This window comes from Homalodisca vitripennis, chromosome 4 (assembly GCF_021130785.1).
Source record: "Homalodisca vitripennis isolate AUS2020 chromosome 4, UT_GWSS_2.1, whole genome shotgun sequence".
NCBI classification, from domain to species: Eukaryota; Metazoa; Arthropoda; class Insecta; order Hemiptera; family Cicadellidae; genus Homalodisca; species Homalodisca vitripennis.
Genome location: NC_060210.1, coordinates 14,918,400 through 14,939,916, shown reverse-complemented (window position 1 = coordinate 14,939,916; position 21,517 = coordinate 14,918,400). Strand labels below are relative to the sequence as shown.

General features: G+C 32.3%; 1 protein-coding gene across 1 annotated transcript in view; it reads left to right on the top strand.

Annotated features, from left to right (window-relative positions):
* Positions 1-20,322, top strand: part of LOC124358970 (protein spaetzle-like) — a 31,678-nt gene extending 11,356 nt beyond the window's left edge. The window contains exons 2-8 of the mRNA XM_046811258.1: positions 5,064-5,095; positions 9,575-9,744; positions 12,522-12,681; positions 13,558-13,639; positions 15,405-15,467; positions 17,524-17,627; positions 18,316-20,322. Coding sequence (XP_046667214.1) covers positions 5,064-5,095; positions 9,575-9,744; positions 12,522-12,681; positions 13,558-13,639; positions 15,405-15,467; positions 17,524-17,627; positions 18,316-18,598 — 894 coding nt within the window. The 3' untranslated portion in view covers positions 18,599-20,322. The remainder of the gene's footprint in view (positions 1-5,063; positions 5,096-9,574; positions 9,745-12,521; positions 12,682-13,557; positions 13,640-15,404; positions 15,468-17,523; positions 17,628-18,315) is intronic.
* The last annotated feature ends 1,195 nt before the right edge of the window (positions 20,323-21,517 follow it).

Here is a 21,517-nt window from a genome sequence, read left to right as displayed (position 1 = left end):
TGTTTACCACTAGCAAAATTCATTGTTACTTCTTCTAAAATCATGAAATTTCCTTTTTTTGATTGATGAATAGATGACAAAACAAACCTTTCTAATCGTGTTCCGATCTAAGTTTAGTCGATCTAATTGTAGTTACGTGTCCCGTTACTTATTGAAAATTAGTTTTCTATTATGCGCTGTCTGGTCTGGTAAAGGGTAGTAACAGCTGTATTGTCTCGACGAAGAGACGCCGAGTCCACTTCCTCCTGGACTGTGGCCGGGGGACTCATAACGGCCATTAATTCATAATTAGTCGGAGTGCACATTCCTCGCCTGGGGAGAAAGTGAACATGTAGAGCGGTCCCGGTACGAGAATAGTCCTTCGCTTGCGTCTTGTTCACTAATTAGGCGAGGTGGGCAGGCGGAGGCATTAACCCCTATAATTCCACAAGGGCATACATACCCTTTATAGAAGCGGTACTTTACTCGTAGTTACTAGTTACAACATTGAAGCATCAACATGTTCAACTATTCAATCCGTATGTGGACGAGGCATAGTAAATAATGAATCTTGGAGACAATTTGTATCATCATCAGAGAGCTAGATTGGTTGGAGATCCACAAGGAGTGAAGCGGAAAGAGAGGTAGGCAGATTCGCCTTGCCGAGGGGGAATTTCTGAAATTTACAATTTCCTCATGGACACGACCTCGCCAACCACTCGTTTTCATCCTCAGAAGTTTTGAAAAGAAAGATGAAAAAGAAGATGTGATATTACAAGTTTCAGAAATTGCTCATCTTGGAAGAGGAGAGCTCCAAACCTTCCATGGAACACCATCGGCTAATATTCCCATCCGTCATTATTGTCAAATCGCTTAGCTTGGAGCATTGTCTTTGCATATGCAGAGATAATAATGAAAATCAACAAAGCATAAGGAAGAAAATGTGACCCACCCCGATAAAAATGACAGTACGAGTTCCATATACTTATAGTAGACGGACTATAAGTATTTTCCTATAAGTCCTTGAGGATACTCCGCTTTTTTTCCAGTTGTAGCTCTCTAGTAGACGCAGTGCCGGTTGGGTCCATGGTACCTGTAACGCGTTCTTATTCTATTATAACGCTAACTCTAGTGTATGACTTGTTCTTCGAAGTGTGCAGCTTATATGTTGTGTAATAATATATCGTAACCTTCCAATGAGAGCCATGAACTTATTATCAATTAGATCACAAAGGAGGTCGTAATGGCCCTTTTATCAAGTTCGGCGCAACTATTTTACATCGTATTTATAAAGTTACAATTGTTAAATGTACTTAACTATGGAAGATTAAATATTACGGGTGATAAAATAGCTATTATGTTGAAAGAACAGTTCCAAACATGTTTTATCTTCTAGAATCCATTAGTAACCTAGCAAATTTACTTCTGTGGCCTATATGCAGAAGAATACTGCTTATGAAGCATTGATTTTTATTGAACTACTACGTAGTTAGTTTTAATTTTTACAATATCGTATAATTTGTTATCAATTTATCCTCAATTACCAACTAGGCCTATAGTTTAGAAATGTTTAATGTTTTTGCAACTAAACATGGTATTTGTCTATTATTAAAAATTTTTAGACCACTACTTTCCGATACATTCGTATATTACCCTTTTTATTGTCTCTTCTAGTATTAATAGGTTGTTTTAATTCTCAAAAAGAACAAAAAAAAACCAAGCCAATTTGTCTCGTGAATTGTTGCCTATTATAGATAGATATGAGTTCCTCGAACATCCACAGAAAATCTTTCGTAGAACACCAATGGATTCTCTCTTATCTCTTACACGACTGTCGGCACAAGATGATAATTTTCAAGGCAATTCCCGGAACACGCTTGTTCGTCTGATTACCACCGGTTGCAATCTATTATCAAAACGTTGCATTCACTTCCAAGAATATCTCTTTAAAATATATCTTAAGAAACGGCATTTCTCAACAAGATATTAAATTTTACACAACCGCAATCTCAGATTACAAGAATACCAGTTTTGGACCAGAGTACAAATCAGCCGCTGAACCACAAGAGGTCAAGAACTTGATATAAGTGGCCCTTCATTATCGAGCATCTCGTAACCGATTTCCTAGAACCGACCACTGACTGCGTTCAAGGCTTTTCTCCTCAGAACCGTCATTCATAGAACCGTGCTAACTCTGGCACTTCTTGGTGGAAGAGCCATTAGCGGATGGCAGTTCATAAGCTATAGAATCAATAATATGGCATCAGAGGAAACTCTCAAGTAGGTCTACGGGACGTTACATAATCCAAGACGCAGAATCTTCATTTTCACCATCTTCAGATTGAGTGCATTATTTTCTCCCTGCTGCATTCTTGTGGAGAGTCGCCAAAAATGTCACACAAGAAATTAGTTGAGGTTTTTAATTCTTGTTGAGCATACTACCTGCAACGAAGGATGATACAAAAAAATCTTCACGTTCTGATAAACACATAGGTATTACATACGATGTTAAATAAATAACTCAATTTATATGTACGAAACAGACAATGTGTATATCGAGTTTGAATGTACCGTGTAGCCTTGTTACTCTCCAAGATAACTGATACTTTAACAAATTCATTATGCTTTGACCCTTTCAACCCTACTTCGTTTAGATTCACAACAGTAAATACATCGCTATGGTAGGAAGGGTTGATTCAATTTTTGAAACTCCAGTTCACCCCATTTCATTAAAGCTTCTGGTATATGACTTTATTTGGATCTATTCACACGAACATGACCCTAGATTCCAGGAGTCAAGTCTGAGACAGCGTCAGATGCCTACCAGACGGTGCAATAAAAGGAAGGAGAACAGCTAAACTCGACATTCAAACAATCAATATATCCCTGTATCTAACAGTTAGTAGTTTAAGGGTTATTCATTAAACAATGAAACTAAGCTTTTTTATTCAAAATATTAACAGAATAAAGCCTCCAAAATACTTTACCTTCGAGTAGCTGGTTTACATCACCACAGACGTAGCCAGCGAGGAGGTCCAAGGGGTCCGGACCCCCTCCCAATTTTACAATTCTTTAAATTACTTTCTTAGTAAATTATTCTTGGTGATTATTATTATATAAATAATTCAGTATTAATTAGCCTACATGTACTGCTGAAAGATCGTTCTCAACATAGATACGGCTCAAGAACTTTATAAGGAATAAAATGGGGCCTTACTCTCTGTCCACTTTGGGAAAATATCAGTTGTCTAGACCCACCCCACAAAAAGTTTTTCCTGGCTACGTTCTTGGTCGATTTGTACTCTATAAACGCTTTTTAAATTCTATTATGTTTGTTACGAACTTCGGCTCCAAAAAGTACAAGTAGGAGGAATGCTTTTTTCCAGTTACACGTAAGCTGTGAAAACTATTTGCCCTGTGGGAAAACCTTAGGCGCTCAACACTTTTTGCTCGGTCCTCCAAACTCCACAGTGTTTTCCTCCCGGGTTCTTGGAAGTGTGAAAACCTATTTTGAACAGGGTGACAATATTTATCAAACAAACCACTAGAGGAGGGCGACAAACACGAGAAGGCTATAACGGTTCACGATAATATTGTTCGCGGAGAGCAAAACAAACAATTAACAGGGACAAACAGGCTACAACCCCGACCTGCTTGCGCCCGGGGCGTATTCTTGTAAACAAGATTTCCCAATCGGTCACAGAAGACGGACGGATGATTGACAGGTGATAGTGCTGACATTGAGAGTAAGTGGCAACCACTTAGGCTAACTTTCTCTGAGTAAAAATACTGCTCGGCCTGTAGCGTGAGATAAGGTTGTTGACTGACGAACGCGATTAGATTGATCAGAATTGTACAAAATTAGAAAGAAACGTTCGTGAAGAAGGTCGAGTAAAGAATTGAAACTGGCTTCACCTGTGCATTCCATGCAGTGCCGCTCGGTAAAAACAATACTATAATGACAGCAGTGAACGGAAGCTGTATCCGGTTTTGTTTTGCTTTCCGCTCACGTCCCGATACCCGCTAGGCAACTGAGAACATTATCATATCAGCTGTGTTTTTTTTTTGCGATCTGTTGATAATACTGTCTGATGTCTGTACTGTGTTATCTAAACACGATTCAGTCCTTCACCATCGGTTTTAGTCAACATAACCTCACTTAAATTGTTCAGTGTTTACGGACAGTTTTAAATTAATTATACAGTAATTAAAATCAACATTATATATTTTCATCTTGTAAACTTACTAAAACTCTATTCTTTACTAATAACTTATTTTATTATTAACTAATTTTCATCCATCTCTTAGTGGTTGCATCAATTTTCCATCCTTATGTGTAGGTCTGTTTATTCCTTGTTTACCAACAAATTAAAAATGTGTTAATTGTGTCAATCGTAACTTTTAAATTGATATCTACGAGTACTTAGTATACAGTACTCAAAGCCTAAGGACCCTTATTTTTTAGTCACATAAACATAGTACGTATGTGATTTTTCGATATGTTTATAGATTGTTCAAATAAACATAAAACTTTGTTGTATTTCATCCTTAAAATATTAAAAAATCATAGACTTTACAAAAAGGGACTAATATCTTTATATCTTTGAAATAAGACATCCCCGACCAAAAATAAGGGTATAAGGGCGTAAAAGTATTTTCTTATGGGGAAAACTCCTCATGTTATTAAAGCCAATTACTTTTATTGAGAACCTACATTTATTTGTGTAAAACAATGAATTATCTGTACATTAAATATAATTGTAGTACAAGTTTTTTTTTTATTTATTTCTAAAACTGAATTTAGCTTTATTTATCTAGTATTAAAAAAATTACATACAGGGCATAAGGCTTAATTTTACCTTCAGTTATATAATTACCTATAAGTAGACTTGCAAAAAAACAAAAATTTAACTTCCTGTTACTACAAATGTTACAGAAATTAACAACTGGAATAACTTTAATTTTCTATATTTTTTACTAGATAAAAATCTAGTATTTATTTGTTAACTTTTATCTTATTTTTAATATTTACTTTAATTAATTATTAAACACTTTTTCAAATTCCTTTTTCTTATTTTTTACAGGCAGTGCGTCCTACATTAGAACTGTTTGTTGGGTAAGTCTTTTATTATCTATTTCTGTTACAAGGTTATAATAGAGTATCACTTATTATTACTTTAAAGAAGAGCTGTATTGTATTGATTTACATGGCATAGAGTATTTAACAATGGAATATATGGAACAGATAGTTATAGACATTTTATTCATGGTTGCAGTCTGTGAAAAGATGGGATATGGCCCCAGGTACTTTTTTTGAAGTATTCTAGGTGATCTTAGGTGTGATCTAGGTTTACTTATTCTGATATCTTTGGAGAGTAATATTTCAGTGCTTTTTCCTATCTGCTGTCATATTTTTCTGCCCACCAGGGGGACCCAGTATCCACTTTATCACTACATTATGATTAGCTTAATAAACCGTTTACAGCCCTTAACATTTACACATTAGTTAGTATTTTCTTCTGAACACAAAACACGATCTTCTACTTTTATACTCAATTCATGCTACTCCCAACCACAGGCTACAACCCCTTAAAACTAAAAACCCCCTATAAGTATTAACTTTATTAATTATATGTATATATATATTAATTATTACAATATACTTTTGATTGAAGAATTATTAGTTTAACTTTTTTGAATGACAACAGTATGGTATCATTCTTCTACTTTGGTTTCTGTATTAATTTTTCAATCTGTTGGTGCAAAATGTTAAAAGTATTCTTTAAAACAACTCCACAATGATGCTTCTAAATGTAATGTTACTATATCTGGGTTTACATAATTGATTTATATCACATGAGAGTTTGAGCGGATTTGCATATTGCTAAATTCAAAATTGATTGAATGGAATACTGATTATTACTGCAATGAATTTCGATAATAACATGTAAGACCATGTAGAAATGTTTGTGACAGTATGATTATACAAGATTGCAGCCCAGTTCTAGGATATTTAAAAGTACATTTTGTGAATTTGTATAAGAGCTGAAATGGTTTGAGTCTTATTTAGTGCAGACTATTATGTCCTGTATCCTGGATAATAATAATGTTTTATTTTCTCTAATACATGTACAGTTGTTTTACAAACATTAATTTCTTAGAAACCAGATCTGAACTCAAGAATAAACTTATATATTTATATAAATACATATAAAATATAAATCAAATCATCTAACAGTTCTAGACAATAAAGTAAATAAAAAATTCAATTTATCAGTAATTCTACAACTAAATATCAATATATATATATATACGATACATGATTTGAGAAAATTTAGGGCCTCTTAGGTTAAGCCTGTTTAGAGGTTCCATCATTAGTAATAAAATATTTAGTGTGCGATGAGATACAAATTATACTTATTTATAAAGCGATCTAAAACTAAAAATAAATCTTTTATGATGTAAAACGTAAAATACTAATAAAACCAATTCTTTCCCCGTACTTCTGTTTTAGTTCACTTACCTTTAAAAATAATATAAAATGAATCTCAGTACTTAATTACACAATATATACAAAAGTGTATAATCATTGCTGTATGAGCAGTATTTGTTCAACATCAGTTTCAAGGAACCATTTTTTTTAACAACACAAGGAATATTTTCCTACTAGGTGAAGTTTTTATGTTTTCTGGCTATGTTTTAAATTTCTAGGTGCTATAAGGTTTAAAGTTCTTGTAAAAATGTATTTTTTGGTTTAGGAACTGTATAGAGGTTGATATTCCAATGTCGTAGCTTATAAGTATTTTCGTTCAGGGTTTATCATAAAACAATTTCAGAACAAGAAGAGATACTTTAAAACAGGTTGACTGCCATACTGATTTAAGGTATCTGCCGAAATTTTTTATTGTTAAATCTTTTAATATTTTTGTATATTTGGCTTTAAAACACATAATAATGAAGTTTCATTAATCATTTTACAAATTTTAAATAAAAAATATGTGAGTACCAAAGTAGTAGTCATGGCCTCTGTTGCAGTCTTGAATTGTACTGAATTTGTTTAACTATTATTTTGAATTATATACAGGGTGTTCTGAAAAAAGGTGCCCATAAGTCCAGGGCGTGATTCCTCACATCAAAATAAGAAAAAAAGGTCTAATTAAACATAGGTCCGAAAATGCTTAGTTACCAAGTTATACAGGGTGAAAGATTTCGTCTGAATTTTAGTTCCCCTGCTGCAACGAAGCCCTACGGGTATTTGTTGGCTGTTAATTAAGATGTACAATTTTAGCGTACTTTATGTAAAATGAACTGGAAAATTGAATAAAAAACCGTTTTCCAGACCTGTAGCTATAGTAATTTTTAAGATATGTGACGAAATACGTGAAACTTGGTCCCGAAAAACAAGTTACATTTAGGTTAGAAGCAGATTTACTATGTTAAATGTACAATAAACACAAAATATTTTTTTCACGGTACTTGTAGAAAATTTAATTTCGAAGAGAAAGATGTAAAATAAGTCTATAATAGACAAACGCAAACTTTAAAAAATAATCCTTAATTACATACAAAACGCATGAAAAAATAGACAAAATCTGTTAAGCTCTCTACAAATGTAATATTGAAATTAAAACAGCTGTTTTATATTAAAATATTTGATTTGAGAAACAAAATATTTCTATTTAAAACATATGTTTTAACAATGTAACATGTTTATAATAATTTAAATAAACATTACAAGCAGCTATTTTTCCATTGCTCATTAAGTGCGTGTGTTGATCTGTACTTTAATCTACAAGTTAGTGCGAGTGCCGTTGTTAAAAATATTTACTTGATAAAAAATAATAGTAACTCATTAATTTGTTTTAATAAAAACAGCTTGTTTTAATTTCAATATTACATTTGTAGAGAGCTTAACAAGATTTTGTCTATTTTTTTCATGCGTTTTGTATGTAATTAAGGATTATTTTTTAAAGTTTTGCGTTTGTCTATTATAGACTTATTTTACATCTTTCTCTTCGAAATTAAATTTTCTACAAGTACCGTGAAAAAATATTTTGTGTTTATTGTACATTTAACATAGTAAATCTGCTTCAAACCTAAATGTAACTTGTTTTTTTCGGGACCAAGTTTTCGCGTTATTTCGTCACATATCTTAAAAATTACTGTAGCTACAGGTCTGGAAACGGTTTTTTTATTCCAATTTTTCAGTTCATTTTACATAAAAGTACGCTAAATTGTAACATCTTAATTAACAGCCAACAAATACCCGTAGGGCTTCGTTGCAGCAGGGAACTAAAATTCAGACGAAATCTTTCACCCTGTATAACTTGGTAACTAAGCATTTTCGGACCTATGTTAATTAGACCTTTTTTTCTTATTTTGATGTGAGGAATCACGCCCTGACTTATGGGCACCTTTTTTCAGAACACCCTGTATAAAATAAAAGTGTGTTACTTGAGGTAGGAGATAAAAATGACACAATATTAAAATTCTAAAAAAATTCTAATACAATTTTTAGGTCACCTATTGATAAAATACAAATCTTTTTATTACTATTTAGCAAACAAACAAATAAAGAGTAAAGTTCACAAAATGTTATAATAAATTGGTTTATGAAGTTATAGTCCTTTATTTTCCTTTTGGTGGGTGCTGAATGTAAAAGCAGTCTTTGCACAGGAAGATTTCACATTGGTGGCATTTAGTATACACCTTTTTTGTTTTCTTTTGCTCTAACAACTCCCTACCTCCTTCTTTGCAGTTCATTTGATGGCATTTGGTGCATTTACTTCATGTGTTTTGTTTAGTCAAATTATGTTGCCGCAGCTGAGGTTCCACTAAAACTAAGGCTGATTTTTTCTTACAAACATGATTTGTAACAATTGCCAACTTGATCATGTTTTCAAAACCAAATTTCCCTTTGCTAAGATATGTATTAGTTAAAATTAACCCTTTATTAAAAACATAAACATTATTTCAAGGTTATAGTTTACAATATTAATAAAATAACTCAATCTTTAATCAGCTGTAATTTTCAATTTACTGAGTACCATATTGGTACTCATGGCTCCACAAAAAGTTGGAGTGAGTACCAATATGGTACTCATGGCAGTCAACCTGTTTGTTAAAGGGAAAATATTTTGTTCTAAGAATAATGGGAATGAGGACTCTAACTTACTTTTAAATAAAATCAATCTTATAAAATGTTTTTGTTGAAAATATATAGGATTTAAGGAGATTTCAAACACATTAAAATTATTTCATATTCAATCCTGCTTTGAACCATAGCAAAGTACAGCATTCTCAGTATCTTTGTACTACTTGTGTTTTGCAAGAAATAGAATTATCTAAGTGTGCTGTTTTAATTTTTGTAAATTAATTTTCCAATTAACATCAGAATCAACATAAATTCCTAACCTTTTCAAAAATAGAACACTTATTTATTGCACATACATTTTTTCTACCAATGCACTCTGTGCACTTATATTTTATGGGTTTAAAAATAATGTATGTCTTTTTTAGATTAAAATTTACATATTTTGTTTTTTCAGCCTTTAATAACATATGATCCTTATATGTATCTTTATCTGTGACACAGAAAAACCGGAGAGCAGCCAGTGGAAAGGCAAAGCCAGGGAGAGAGTGACACAGACGGAGATGGAGAGATGGAGATGTACCAGGAGGCAGCATCTCTTCCACTGCCACCACTTGTACAGCCACCGCCTCCTCCCCGGCGGTCCAAGAAGCGCCGGAAGCGATCTTCTGAAAGTATGAAAAGTTTTGGCATTATAATGTCTGCATAGCTTAGCAAAATACGGGTCTGATGCTTCGTTATTGGGCATCAGGTCTAACGTTGGCGGCTGTGAAAATATTCAGGAGTATATTGTGCCTGCTAATTAATTTAACTTCAACTTTTGAAAATAAAATAGCAGAAGGAAGTGAATTATAAAAAGATTGTGCCCAGCTTACTTGTATGGAGCATTACATCTGCTCAAGCTCTGATTCAAAATGTAAACCAATAAGACTATTTCCCAATTTTCAATAACAGACGTACTACTGCATTAAGGCACTTGTCCATCATAGGATTTTGACAACTACCATCGTTATATTTACAAAAATAGAACACTGAGGTTTGAGGATTGGAAACCATCCTTTCATCACGTGACAACAACTTAAGGTTAAGCATGCGTTATTGTGTTCTATTTTTGTAACAAATCACAATGTCAAACGTCCGTATCCTATTATCCTTTCAAATTATCTTAAGAAAATCCATAATTTTGTTTAAGTAAATGTTGAAATCTTAATAGTGTATGAGGGAAATGACAAATAACTTGAAGTTTATGACTAACACAGTATTAACTCTTTTTATATGATTGTAGAATTAACCTCCACTTCACTTTACTCTTAGTGAAGCGTCAAGGTGTCTCTGATGTCGAAATGATGTAAATTGTTCGTTTTGAGCTTTGCGTCGTCGACTTTTTTCCTATCTCTTCAGACGAACACAGCGCTAGATTCTAGACACTGCTCTAAGAGGAAGCTGAGTTGGAGCTGAACTCAACATTCATATTGTATCAACCTTTCCCACCATAGCTACGTTTATCTGTCTTTTTATATAACGTGAATGTTTGTGAATATGCTTGTGTATCGCACCATCAGAGAACTGCCCACCAAATATTGACCTCTCTATTGATGACCTCTTATCTACAATTTGGATCTGTTGTGAATATTCAGAGATGCATTTTCTGTTTTCTCTATTTAAAATAGAGAATAAATTATAAAGAGCAAAAATTTACATATCATCTTTTTGAGGTTCTTTAATATTTTTACAGCGGCTCTATACTGAGTGATTTTGAGTACTCTCATTCTAATTCTGCACCTTACAGTGGTGGATCCTGGAGGGGGGGGGGTCATAGGGTCCCCCATCCGAGATTTTGAAAAAATAAGTTTTTATGGAAAAACAATCATTCTTGTTTTCTAATCATAAGAATTCAAACTAATTTAATTATATGAACTAAACTTTGAGTATAAGTAAATTTTGATATGCATTGATTAAAGTGTTGAACAAATACTGCTCATACAGCAATGATTATACACTTTTGTATATATTGTGTAATTAAGTACTGAGATTTATTTTATATTATTTTTAAAGGTAAGTGAACTAAATTTTTTGTGGCAATTTGAGGTTTTGTTGTATTGAAATGCAAAATTTCATTTTGGTAACGATAAATTTAAACTCAGGTGGCCCCCTCCACATTTAGGACTAGATCCAGCCTTTGTGCCATAAGGTATCAACCACAGTTAATATGTTAACCGTAGTTTTTAAGGATTCAAGGCAGTTTTAAAACAGTGTTAAAGAATATTTTTAGAAGTGATGGTATAGACAGCTCTTTAGTTCTGTTCTCATATTTTTTCTGATTAAAAATAACATTTATTTCCTTTTAAAAAAGCGTTATTTAAACCAAACGTGGAAGAGATTTATATATTTTTACTAGATTATCTCTAATTATTAACAGATTTTTTTTAATTCTAGGATCCTGAAAAGCTTATACAGATCCATTTATAAGTCTACTTACCTAGTATGTAAGAGATTGGATCTCTCCTCATAGTGACATAAAATTGTCACAGTTCTTGTTGCTGTACAGCGATACAAATTAAATGTCATCCAATATTTTTCTTTACCAAATGCATTGTTCATTCTTACAATTTTTTATTATTAGTTTCCATTAGATGTGAATTATTATTATAATCAAAAGTATATCTGAAAATTGGTCATGAAAGATATTGTTTTGATCAAAAATCTTCTTTTCAGTCTCTTCATGCTATTCAAAACAAACTACAACAATTCAAAAATATTTGTATTGGATTTAGATAATAATTAAATTTGGGTATAAATTTATAGTTAACTCGAAGAAAGTATTGTTCGGTATGGAATTATCAGAAAGTGTCACACATAGTAATTCAGAGCAGTTATGAGTGCGTCTGCTGGCACACCACACGTCGCAGTTCGCACCTGGAATTAAGCCTGTTGAGTAGATGACTCAAAGTTCACAGGCTAATTGCTGCTAGCTATAGTTAATTTTTTATGTATTTTTTAACTATAAGGATGTCTTGCACTGGGCATTTCCAAATATATTATAGACAATTTTGAACATAAGTGTAATCCTTTCTTTCAGTAATACATCTTTCCGTAAGAAAACATATATGAGTATTAAATATAAATTTTGGTTCAACTATTTTTGTACAGATAAATTATATATTTAACAATTCATTAGCATTGAAAAATTAAAATCCAACTTTCTAAAGTGAATCGTTTTTGGATTTGAGATGGGGTTTTACTTAAAGCACTGTTTTAAACTTTGGCTCCATGTTATGTAGATGCATGGCCATTATATAACCTCAATGTTGTTGTTTATAACTCATAAAATATACAAGTATAACACAATTTAAAATAACTGTTTTTTAGTGTCAAAAAGTCAAAAACAATAAATTATGACCGAACATTTTGCAATCTTGAAATCTTAAGATGTGCGTAATTTTTCACACAGGCATGAGAGACTCCATAGTGTTCCCAGACCAAGTTCCCAGTGCCTCGCAGGAGAAGAGCGACAGTCTGGAGGACAGGATATTTGTGGTCCCCAATACTGCAGGTCCCCCGCCCTGTGCTCGCGGGTCCACCTTCTGCGAGTCCGTCGACGAGTATCCTGCGTGAGTAGTCTATTCTTTATTTAACACTGCTTACTGGGAATAAGCTCAGTGCTATTTGAAACTAAGCCAGGTGATGCAACTAATGTGAATGTTGTATCAGTTGAAGAAAAAGCCAGGAAAACATTTTGGGGGGTCAAAACGATTGATACTTTCTTGTAGTGGACAGAAAGTAAGGCAAGTACAGTCAACCGCTCATTCCCCATTTTGTTCCTTAAAAAGTTCTTGACCCGTTTCTATTTTGAGAACGATCTTTCAGTAGTACATGTCAGTAATACTAAATTATTCAAATAATATATATAAAATAAAATTTGGGGGTCCAGATCCCTAAGACCCCCTCGCTGACTGCGTCCTTGTATGAGTTATAAGCAACATCAATTCCGTGATCCATTGAAACTAGACACATATTAAATTTTGTCTCTACCAGCATAAGATTGTTTATCGTCTTCTATATACTGTAAAAAAAACTAAATGAGGGCCACTATAATGATGTGGGTGTTGTGTCCAAACCAACGAACCCTCTTGACTCCTATCTATGCCACCGGTGTCAAGTACATAGGTTTCTATTACTGTTACTGTTTTACGTACTCAACATTAAATATGATAAATCCAAAAATTATCTATCTATACACTACATTTTTATTGGTATAAAATGATGAAAACAACAGGCTCATATAAAAATATTATTTGTATTCATTTATAAAAAATATGTTTCTGACTTAAATGAAAAAAAAATATGATGTAGCATAATTTTGCCATTTTTGTCCATAAATTATATTAGTTACTCACTAATACATCTATTCAAGTTTTAGTTCTCTTGTGTTTATTTTATTTATGAGGTGTGTGGTGTAATGCTCATGTTGGATTTAATTTTTCCAGTGAACATGTAATAAAGCTGCTAAGAAAGGAACCGGTTTTTGTTAGAGGATTCTTCCAGGACGAGCGGAGAAAATACAGCATAGTAAGTAAAAGAAGTAACTTTGTACGGTATACCAGAGTGAATAAAAATGTTTCATCAAATAAAATAGAAATCATGTTTGTAAATAGATAATTGGAGTTGGGATTGTAATTTTAAATGCATATTGATTGCTTTTTACTAGGGATTTAATACTTATTAGGAAAACAGGGAGTGGTCCAAATAAAGTAGATTTTCGTATCTAGGCTGTTGCTACATGTTCTACAATGACTATGGAACAGAACAGATGGTTTCGGTTTACTTGTTGGTTTACGGCTTGCCAATTATGTTTTGTAACCCATTTGGAGGATGGGTGGTTGGGTATGGGAGTATATAAACTTAAGGGGCCCACGTTATACAACTTTTCATAATGCGTTTTGTGTCTGGATTACATAGTTATATTAAAACAAAGCTCATAAAAGATTTTGCAGGGTAAAATTATAGTTTTAGGTTGTTAATTGTTGCATATCTTATTGAAGCAGTAATATTGTTTTATTTGGTTCAAAATGTATCCATGTGTATAAGAGATAAGGAAATTATTGTAAACAGAAATCCTCTGTTATTTATGAATCAATTTTATTTCATTGAGGTGTCAAAAATGGCCTTTCTGTAATTGTCTAAAGTGGTTTTAACTGTTCTTTATTATGATCTAAAGTAAACACTCCACCTTCAAAGTTTGTTTTTCCCCATGAGGATAAGACGGAGATAAAAAATGTTATTTAAAAACAATTAATTGTTTATTCAGTAAAATACAGATAAGCAACAAGTAAATAAATCAGTTTTACTTCAGTCGAATTTTAAAACAGCTGTTTGTTTTGTGATAACAGCTAAACTTTTCCTGTAAGTTTTTTTTATTATTTAACATGATTTTTATATTGAATGTCTTGAAATGCGCCAAGAAATAAAATGGAATAGTGATGAGCAGTTTTTAATTCCGTATCGTGTAATAAAACCTAGAGATCACATTAAGCAAGTAAATTGGAAGAAAATGTGAAATTAAATTGAATAGTAAAGATTCTCAAGAAGTTTCCAGGTTCTGAACTGCTTTGCAGAAAACTTCGTGCTGCACTCGTAATTTCAAGCACTTGAAGATCAATTTTGGTTAAATGACACTAGAAGAGATTTAAAATAATTAAACTGAATTTAAAGGGTAGTTTTGAAGAAATTAATGTAACAAATGAACCCATAAAAAAAGCATTGTTGAGGTTCTCAGCGAATAGCTAACAATACAAAAACTGAATAAACGGTAGCTCTCAATGTGGGCCATGTCTTGTCACAGTAAATATGCTCTAAATCAATGATTTATTATTCGATTCAAATAATGTTGGTGCCATTAGATTTGTTATAATATCCTCTAAAAACTGTTATTATTTGAGTTCTTGAGAAAAATGCTAGTTTTTAAGATATTAAAAGTTAAAAAGTTATTAAGGCCGCCATTTTGAAAATGCTAAAGATAATTTCATGATATTTTTTCAGTAACTGGCCTTGTTATCATAAACATTTGAGACAAATTTGATATAATTCAATTTATTAGTTTTTGAGATATTAATTTTTTTGTAAAAAAACACAGACAGGCGGACAGACATAAGCATCGGAGACCCATGTTCATATGGTGAAATATGTTTGTCTTGACCTGAGCAATAATGTAGTATACCTTTGTCCAGAGAGTTATGGACACCCTGTATATGAGATATTCAACAATAGATTGTACTTCATTTGATTCTCCTGTGTTATGTGACCAATGTCTCATTAATTTCTTTCTTTTTCACAGGCAGATGATGATGTTCAGGACAGAATTGATATTTCCGACGAAAGTCCACTGTGCGCTGCTCGGGTATGATTTTTTAATCAGTAAAGACCTCCTTAACATAAGTTTAATTATTGAGAACAGCATTATTGACTTGAATATATATATATATATATATATATTTCTTTTATTCGTGTGTATGTGACTGAACTCCTCCTAAACGACTGGACTGATTTTGATGAAATTTTGTGTATGTTTTCAATGGAATTTGAGAATAGTTTAGATTTACAACTCGGTCCAATTTAAATTGTTTATTTAATCAATATTTTATTTATAAACTGTTGTTGATTTTGGAATGTTTTACCTTCAATCCGGCAGACTGCGCTAAGACACATAATACAAAGTGAACTGATACTTAACAGCTGTTAATCCATATAAATAAATTGTACTGAATAACTTTTCAACACCTACCAAAAACCACAAAAGATAGAGGCAGGAAATATGGTACATACCGTCATAACGCGCCCAAGAGGCTCACAAAATAACGACTATCAATTATCTCAGGAATGTTTAGAATGTGATAGAAAAAGAATATGTGAATATAGTGTACTGTTCTCCAACAGGAAACTGCGTGCAACTGCTAGTATATATATATATATATATATATATATATATATATATATATATATATATATACACATATACACATACATATATTGAATTCACTAAAGCTTCAGAAAAATTTTATTTGAATACGTTAACAATTTCCTAATTTTATTTAATACGTTCACGACAACATGTACCCCATCAGGTACATGAGATCTTTCACAACTGCCGTTGTGTACCAGATCGTGTACACACCAGGGTTTCGTAAAGCGTGTCATGCACTCGATCGGGTACATGTTTTCCTTATTGCACTTTTATTGTTTTTGGTTTGTTAAATTTGATCTCGCATTTAAATAAATATGTCAGACTATCGTGACCACCATCGGATGCTCAATTGCTTCATTTTTAAGGTAAATTAATTTTTTTAAGTACCCCTGGGATACACGAAGAGAAATTGAAAAAAACATATTGAAATAATTTTTTTTGTGCAAAATTACGAAGCCTACATACTTTTACCCATTTGACGTTAAATGTAAAAAAAAAACGATCACGGTTTTTTGCAATTGTTATAGAAAAATTAAAGGGCAAATAATAAGGTCCGGAAAAAAGCCGTTGTTGTGAACGTGTTAAGTTAGTTTTAGGCTAGTTTTATTTAGTTTACGTTAGAACTGTATAGCGTTTAAATAACATTGCAGTAATGGGGAATCCGATGGCCAAATAGACTTTGGACATGAATTAGACATAGCTCAGGCTCAAATCCTGAAAGTGACTGTAGCACTTTTTATCAATACTATTGACTTTGTGCTGTACTGATTCCCCTCCTTGTACTGTTTCGTAAGATCTCCATATAGGCCATGGCCCATCAGCAATGGGTAGAATAAGGTTAGAACTGCTCTCTGTTTCAAATATATAAAACAATAGCTCAATCCTAAATTAATTTTTGAACACAATAATGATCCAAAAACTAAAATATTTGTTGATATTAAATACAAATGTTTTACCATCACTGCTACTGTAACAGGAAATTTTGCATTTCTGTAAAATAATAATGCTTAGAAAGAAATTTACTCATACTCAAAGTTCAATTGATTAATTAAGTTTATTAAATTTTTTATGGTCATAGTTCAAGAGTAATTAGTTTTTTCATAAAAACATAATTTTTTTAAATCTTGGAAGGAGCCATGGCCACCTGCGTTAATTGACTACCTGGTTGAAGTTTCAGGCAGCAGAATTTTATAACATATTTCAAAACTAGATCACCATGATAAGTGCCTAAATTTGTATTTTAACTATGTTGAAAAATAGTATTTAGTGTCATTTTAAAATGTATGTAATACAATTTTTTTACTTGTACTTTGTTTTTTGTTTATATCAAAACGTAACCTACTTTCCGGATAGCTGTCGTATAAATCAAATGCAAGGATAATTGGTAAGGTTGATAATATATCTATCACATATTTTATCGTCCTGCATCATTAAATACATTTTCATTATAACTGGTAAAATAAAATCACAAAAAATGTATGTTTTGTTACAGGAGCACACTGTTTACCCAAAGATGGCCAAGAACATTGAAGGTAACTGGCTGTTTGTAATCAACCAAGACGAGTACATCCAGGGCGTTCGCGTGGAGAAGTGTCTGTAAGTCATCTTCCCTGATGAATTAAGTATATATTATTTTTGTGATAATCAACCTCGTATCACTGTATGTCATATGTTAACAAAAAACTACATATATACACAAGAAGTTGAAGGAAATTCCCAATAAGAGAAATAATTCTTAATCGATAATAGTTAATAGATTCACACCATGTGTCCCGTAGAGGCTTCGAAGAGGTTGCATGTAAAATTCCAAGACAATGTCTCATATATAAAGTCATATGATTGCACTCATTTCATTTAAAAATTGATTAATTCTGCGATTTTCTCGTTTCCATCATGGTTACCAATGACCAATCTGAACATTTCTGCTAACACTCAACCAAATCCCATACGCACCATCATCGTACTTGACGTTGCTTATATAGAAATGAAGCTTTTTACAAAATTTAAAATCTGTAGTTTAGTTCATTCTCAAGCTTTCATGCGGACAGGTAGAAATTAGAGTTGTCCAGCTCTTAGAATGATTGAGAAATTTGTAAACAATGAGCTACTTTTACAAATTTGGTGATATTTTAATACTTAGTGTTCATAAAGCAGAAGACTGATAAATATAAAATATGTCGGAGTTCACGACAGGGTTGATTTCGAATACATTTCTGTAACACTTTTATTTTGTAGAACTTTTAAGTAAGTTTAACTTATTTAATAACACCCTTCTGTGTCACAGGAACGATCGGGAATGCTCATTCCCCGCAAGTCTACCAAACGGCTACCGATCGCAGTGCAAGCAGAAGTACATCTACCGCAAGTTGGTAGCACTGAACGGCACCGGCCAAGGCGTCATCTCAGACTCATTCCAGTTCCCGTCCTGCTGTTCGTGTGTGATCAAGCTGGACCATACGCACAACCGGTTCGGTGGTAGCAGTGGGGGTAGTGGAGGTGCCCCCCTCCCCCTTCCCCTCACACTGCCCAAGAGCACCCCCACACCACTCAAGAACAAGAAGCCCTGAGCGCAACATTTCTAGTCACCCTCGCTAACTCCCAGGCTGTACTTCCTTGGTTTGAAAAATCACTTCTACTACAGCACAAGCCATCAATGTATTTGCCGATCAAATTCACTTTGAAGTGTATTTTGTAATCGTAATTTGTAGTGAAAGTAGTCATTTATAAATTTTTCATTTACGCGTAGTAGTAGAATAGCGAAGGCAGTTAAAAGTGCAATGTAAAAATAAATTATTGTTTTTTTTTTCAAGATTTAGTAATCATAATAATCGAAAAAATGTTCATATTTGTTTGTTATAATTAGGAAATTCAAAATGTAAATAATTTATGCTGTTGAGGCTGAAAGTGTAATAGCAATATTAATCCGTATATGTTTTAAACAAGTTTATATCTAAATTTTTTTTTAATTGCGTGCAAATTATAATTTTATTTTAATGCCCATATTGTACTTGAAGAAACTTAGCAGATTACATATGTATCTATAAGTTTTTAGCGATAAATTTACAAAATGTATTTTTTTTATTTCACAAATACTTTTTAATAAGCACAATTTTTCTGACACACGGCTTAATTTTCCACACCTTGTTTTTTACTATTTTAAAATTCTGAAAACTAAAACACTAAGAGTTAATTGTGAGAAATCCAATTTTGGTGATACATACATTATCGTCTTTTTTCAACCTCATTTACGATGATTATTAATTAGACATGTAAAACTTAACTGTTAAATTTGTATAGCACAACCTCTATTGTGGTTGTTGTCTGCGATAAATACAATAATAAATGCTATGAATTGTCGATAATAAATGCTGTGGATTGTCGATAACAAATGCTGTGGATTGTCATTAGTACGGTACATTAATGTTTTTAACAAGTCTCTGTCAACTTGATATAATGTGTGTTCCTCCTTAATTATGTGTGACCCTGGCACATTAGCAGTTGTTATTTGAATTTCATAAGAAAGTATTTCCAATAGAAACTTCTGTCTAAGTGGAATTTACCACGCGCTATAAAATTTAAATTGCACTATTGCTTTTTTAACTAAATTTCAGAACATTAATACAGCCTTTATCTGATCTGATCTAGTAATTCCAAAATTTTAGATGTAGTAACTTAATATCAGATTATTTCTACTGCTACGTTTAAAATATTCTCTCCATTTTTCATGTTATGGATTTTTAATAGAATTTTTAGAATAAATACTTCACACTCAAACTTACCAAAAAGTTATTTGTTTATTTACAACTATTTATTTACAAACAAATAAAAATTTAATTTGGATATCAAATTCCAACATTTTTGTATATAACTTACTGTATTGTATATAACTTACTGGTATGTAAATTGATAAAATAAAAAAATAAAGATTGTACATAAAGAATAACCAGAAAGAACTTTCAGTAAGATTACCTGACTTAAATGAACCCATTCATTGTTTTGCCTTTTTTATTTTGTGATCCATTTTAATAATAATGACAGTTGTATTTAGTATTACATAAAAATAAACACAAAGCAATAGCTTTTATGGAAAGTACATATGAATAAAACGTCGCTATTCTTATCCTTAAAATATTTATACAAAGCATAGGCTTAGAATAAGTTTTTGTACATATTGTAAACATCATCATGTCTATAGAATTAGAATATTTTTTGTATATAAATAATTCCAGTTAAACTATGTAAATAATGTATTGTGAATATTGTACTGTGAATAAAATCTTAAGCAATGTTTTACAAGTGTCTCATTTAACTTCAGTCAATAAGGATGTGTTCTGTATTTATTTTGAACCTACAGGTTAATTTCTCCGAGATGAAACCACAAAATTATTTTGATTAATTTCTTCAGGATTTTCCTCAAGGAGATCAACAAATTATCTGCTACTATGTCCTGAGGTATCAACCTCTTTAAGTTTTGTATGCGGTAATTATTTTTGCTAGGCAAATCCTTTAAAATTATGTACGTCATGGCCACTGGCGCACCCAGAAATCTTCTATAGTGGATGGCTGAAATACCAGAGAGTCAGGGGTATGGAAAAGATAATTTGAATAATGTTGGTATTCCTATAAATGAAAAATCATCTTTTAATGTCCATTCAAAAGTTGAAAATATAACATAATTCATAATTTACTAATTGCAGGCCCATCCTGGTTAAATGCTCCATTTGTGCAAATTAAAAACACTGGCGCACATAATACAAAATCATATACCGTATTTCTGTTGAATAAGAGTGGGGGGTATTCCCATGTGATGTTTGTGATCATGTTGTGCTCTGTGATTTATGAAGAAATTTCACTACAAGTCACGGCCACCAAATACGGCGGGTGGGTGGATTTGCGCTGTTGCCACGTATGGGACCGGTGAAGCGGAGGAAGGTCGAGAATCGGTCGCTCTCAGGCACAAATTGGCAACGCTGTGTGCACATTGTTGCCTAGTCCAAGCGTCGGGGCGCGCCGACGCTGCAGCTTTGACTCGCCACCCTGCCAGTGCCAGTGCCAGTCGTATTGTACTATCTGACTAGTTAGTGAGAGTGTAGTTACATACTAAAAATGGAGGAAGCTGGTAGTTCACGAGAAAATGAAAAAAAAACACCTGTGAAAAGGAGACGATTAGAGGGTATTAAAAAAAAAGTGATTTAAATAGTCAAACTAAATGGTGTTGTAGTTAACGTTCTGAATTTTGTTTAATAATAATTACTTAAAAATGTTTCTTTATTATTTCTATTATTACACGTGTTTAAAATGTTTATATTTAAAATAATTTTGCTAAGGAAGGCAAAACAGATTGTTTTAAACATGGTTATTTTTACTAAACATAAAATATTTATGTAATTTTCGCTATGGTTACTATACATAGTACTATAGTTGAGTAATGATAAAAAATAATAGAAAGGTAAAGTATTGCTATTAAAACAAGTTGAGTAAAATTG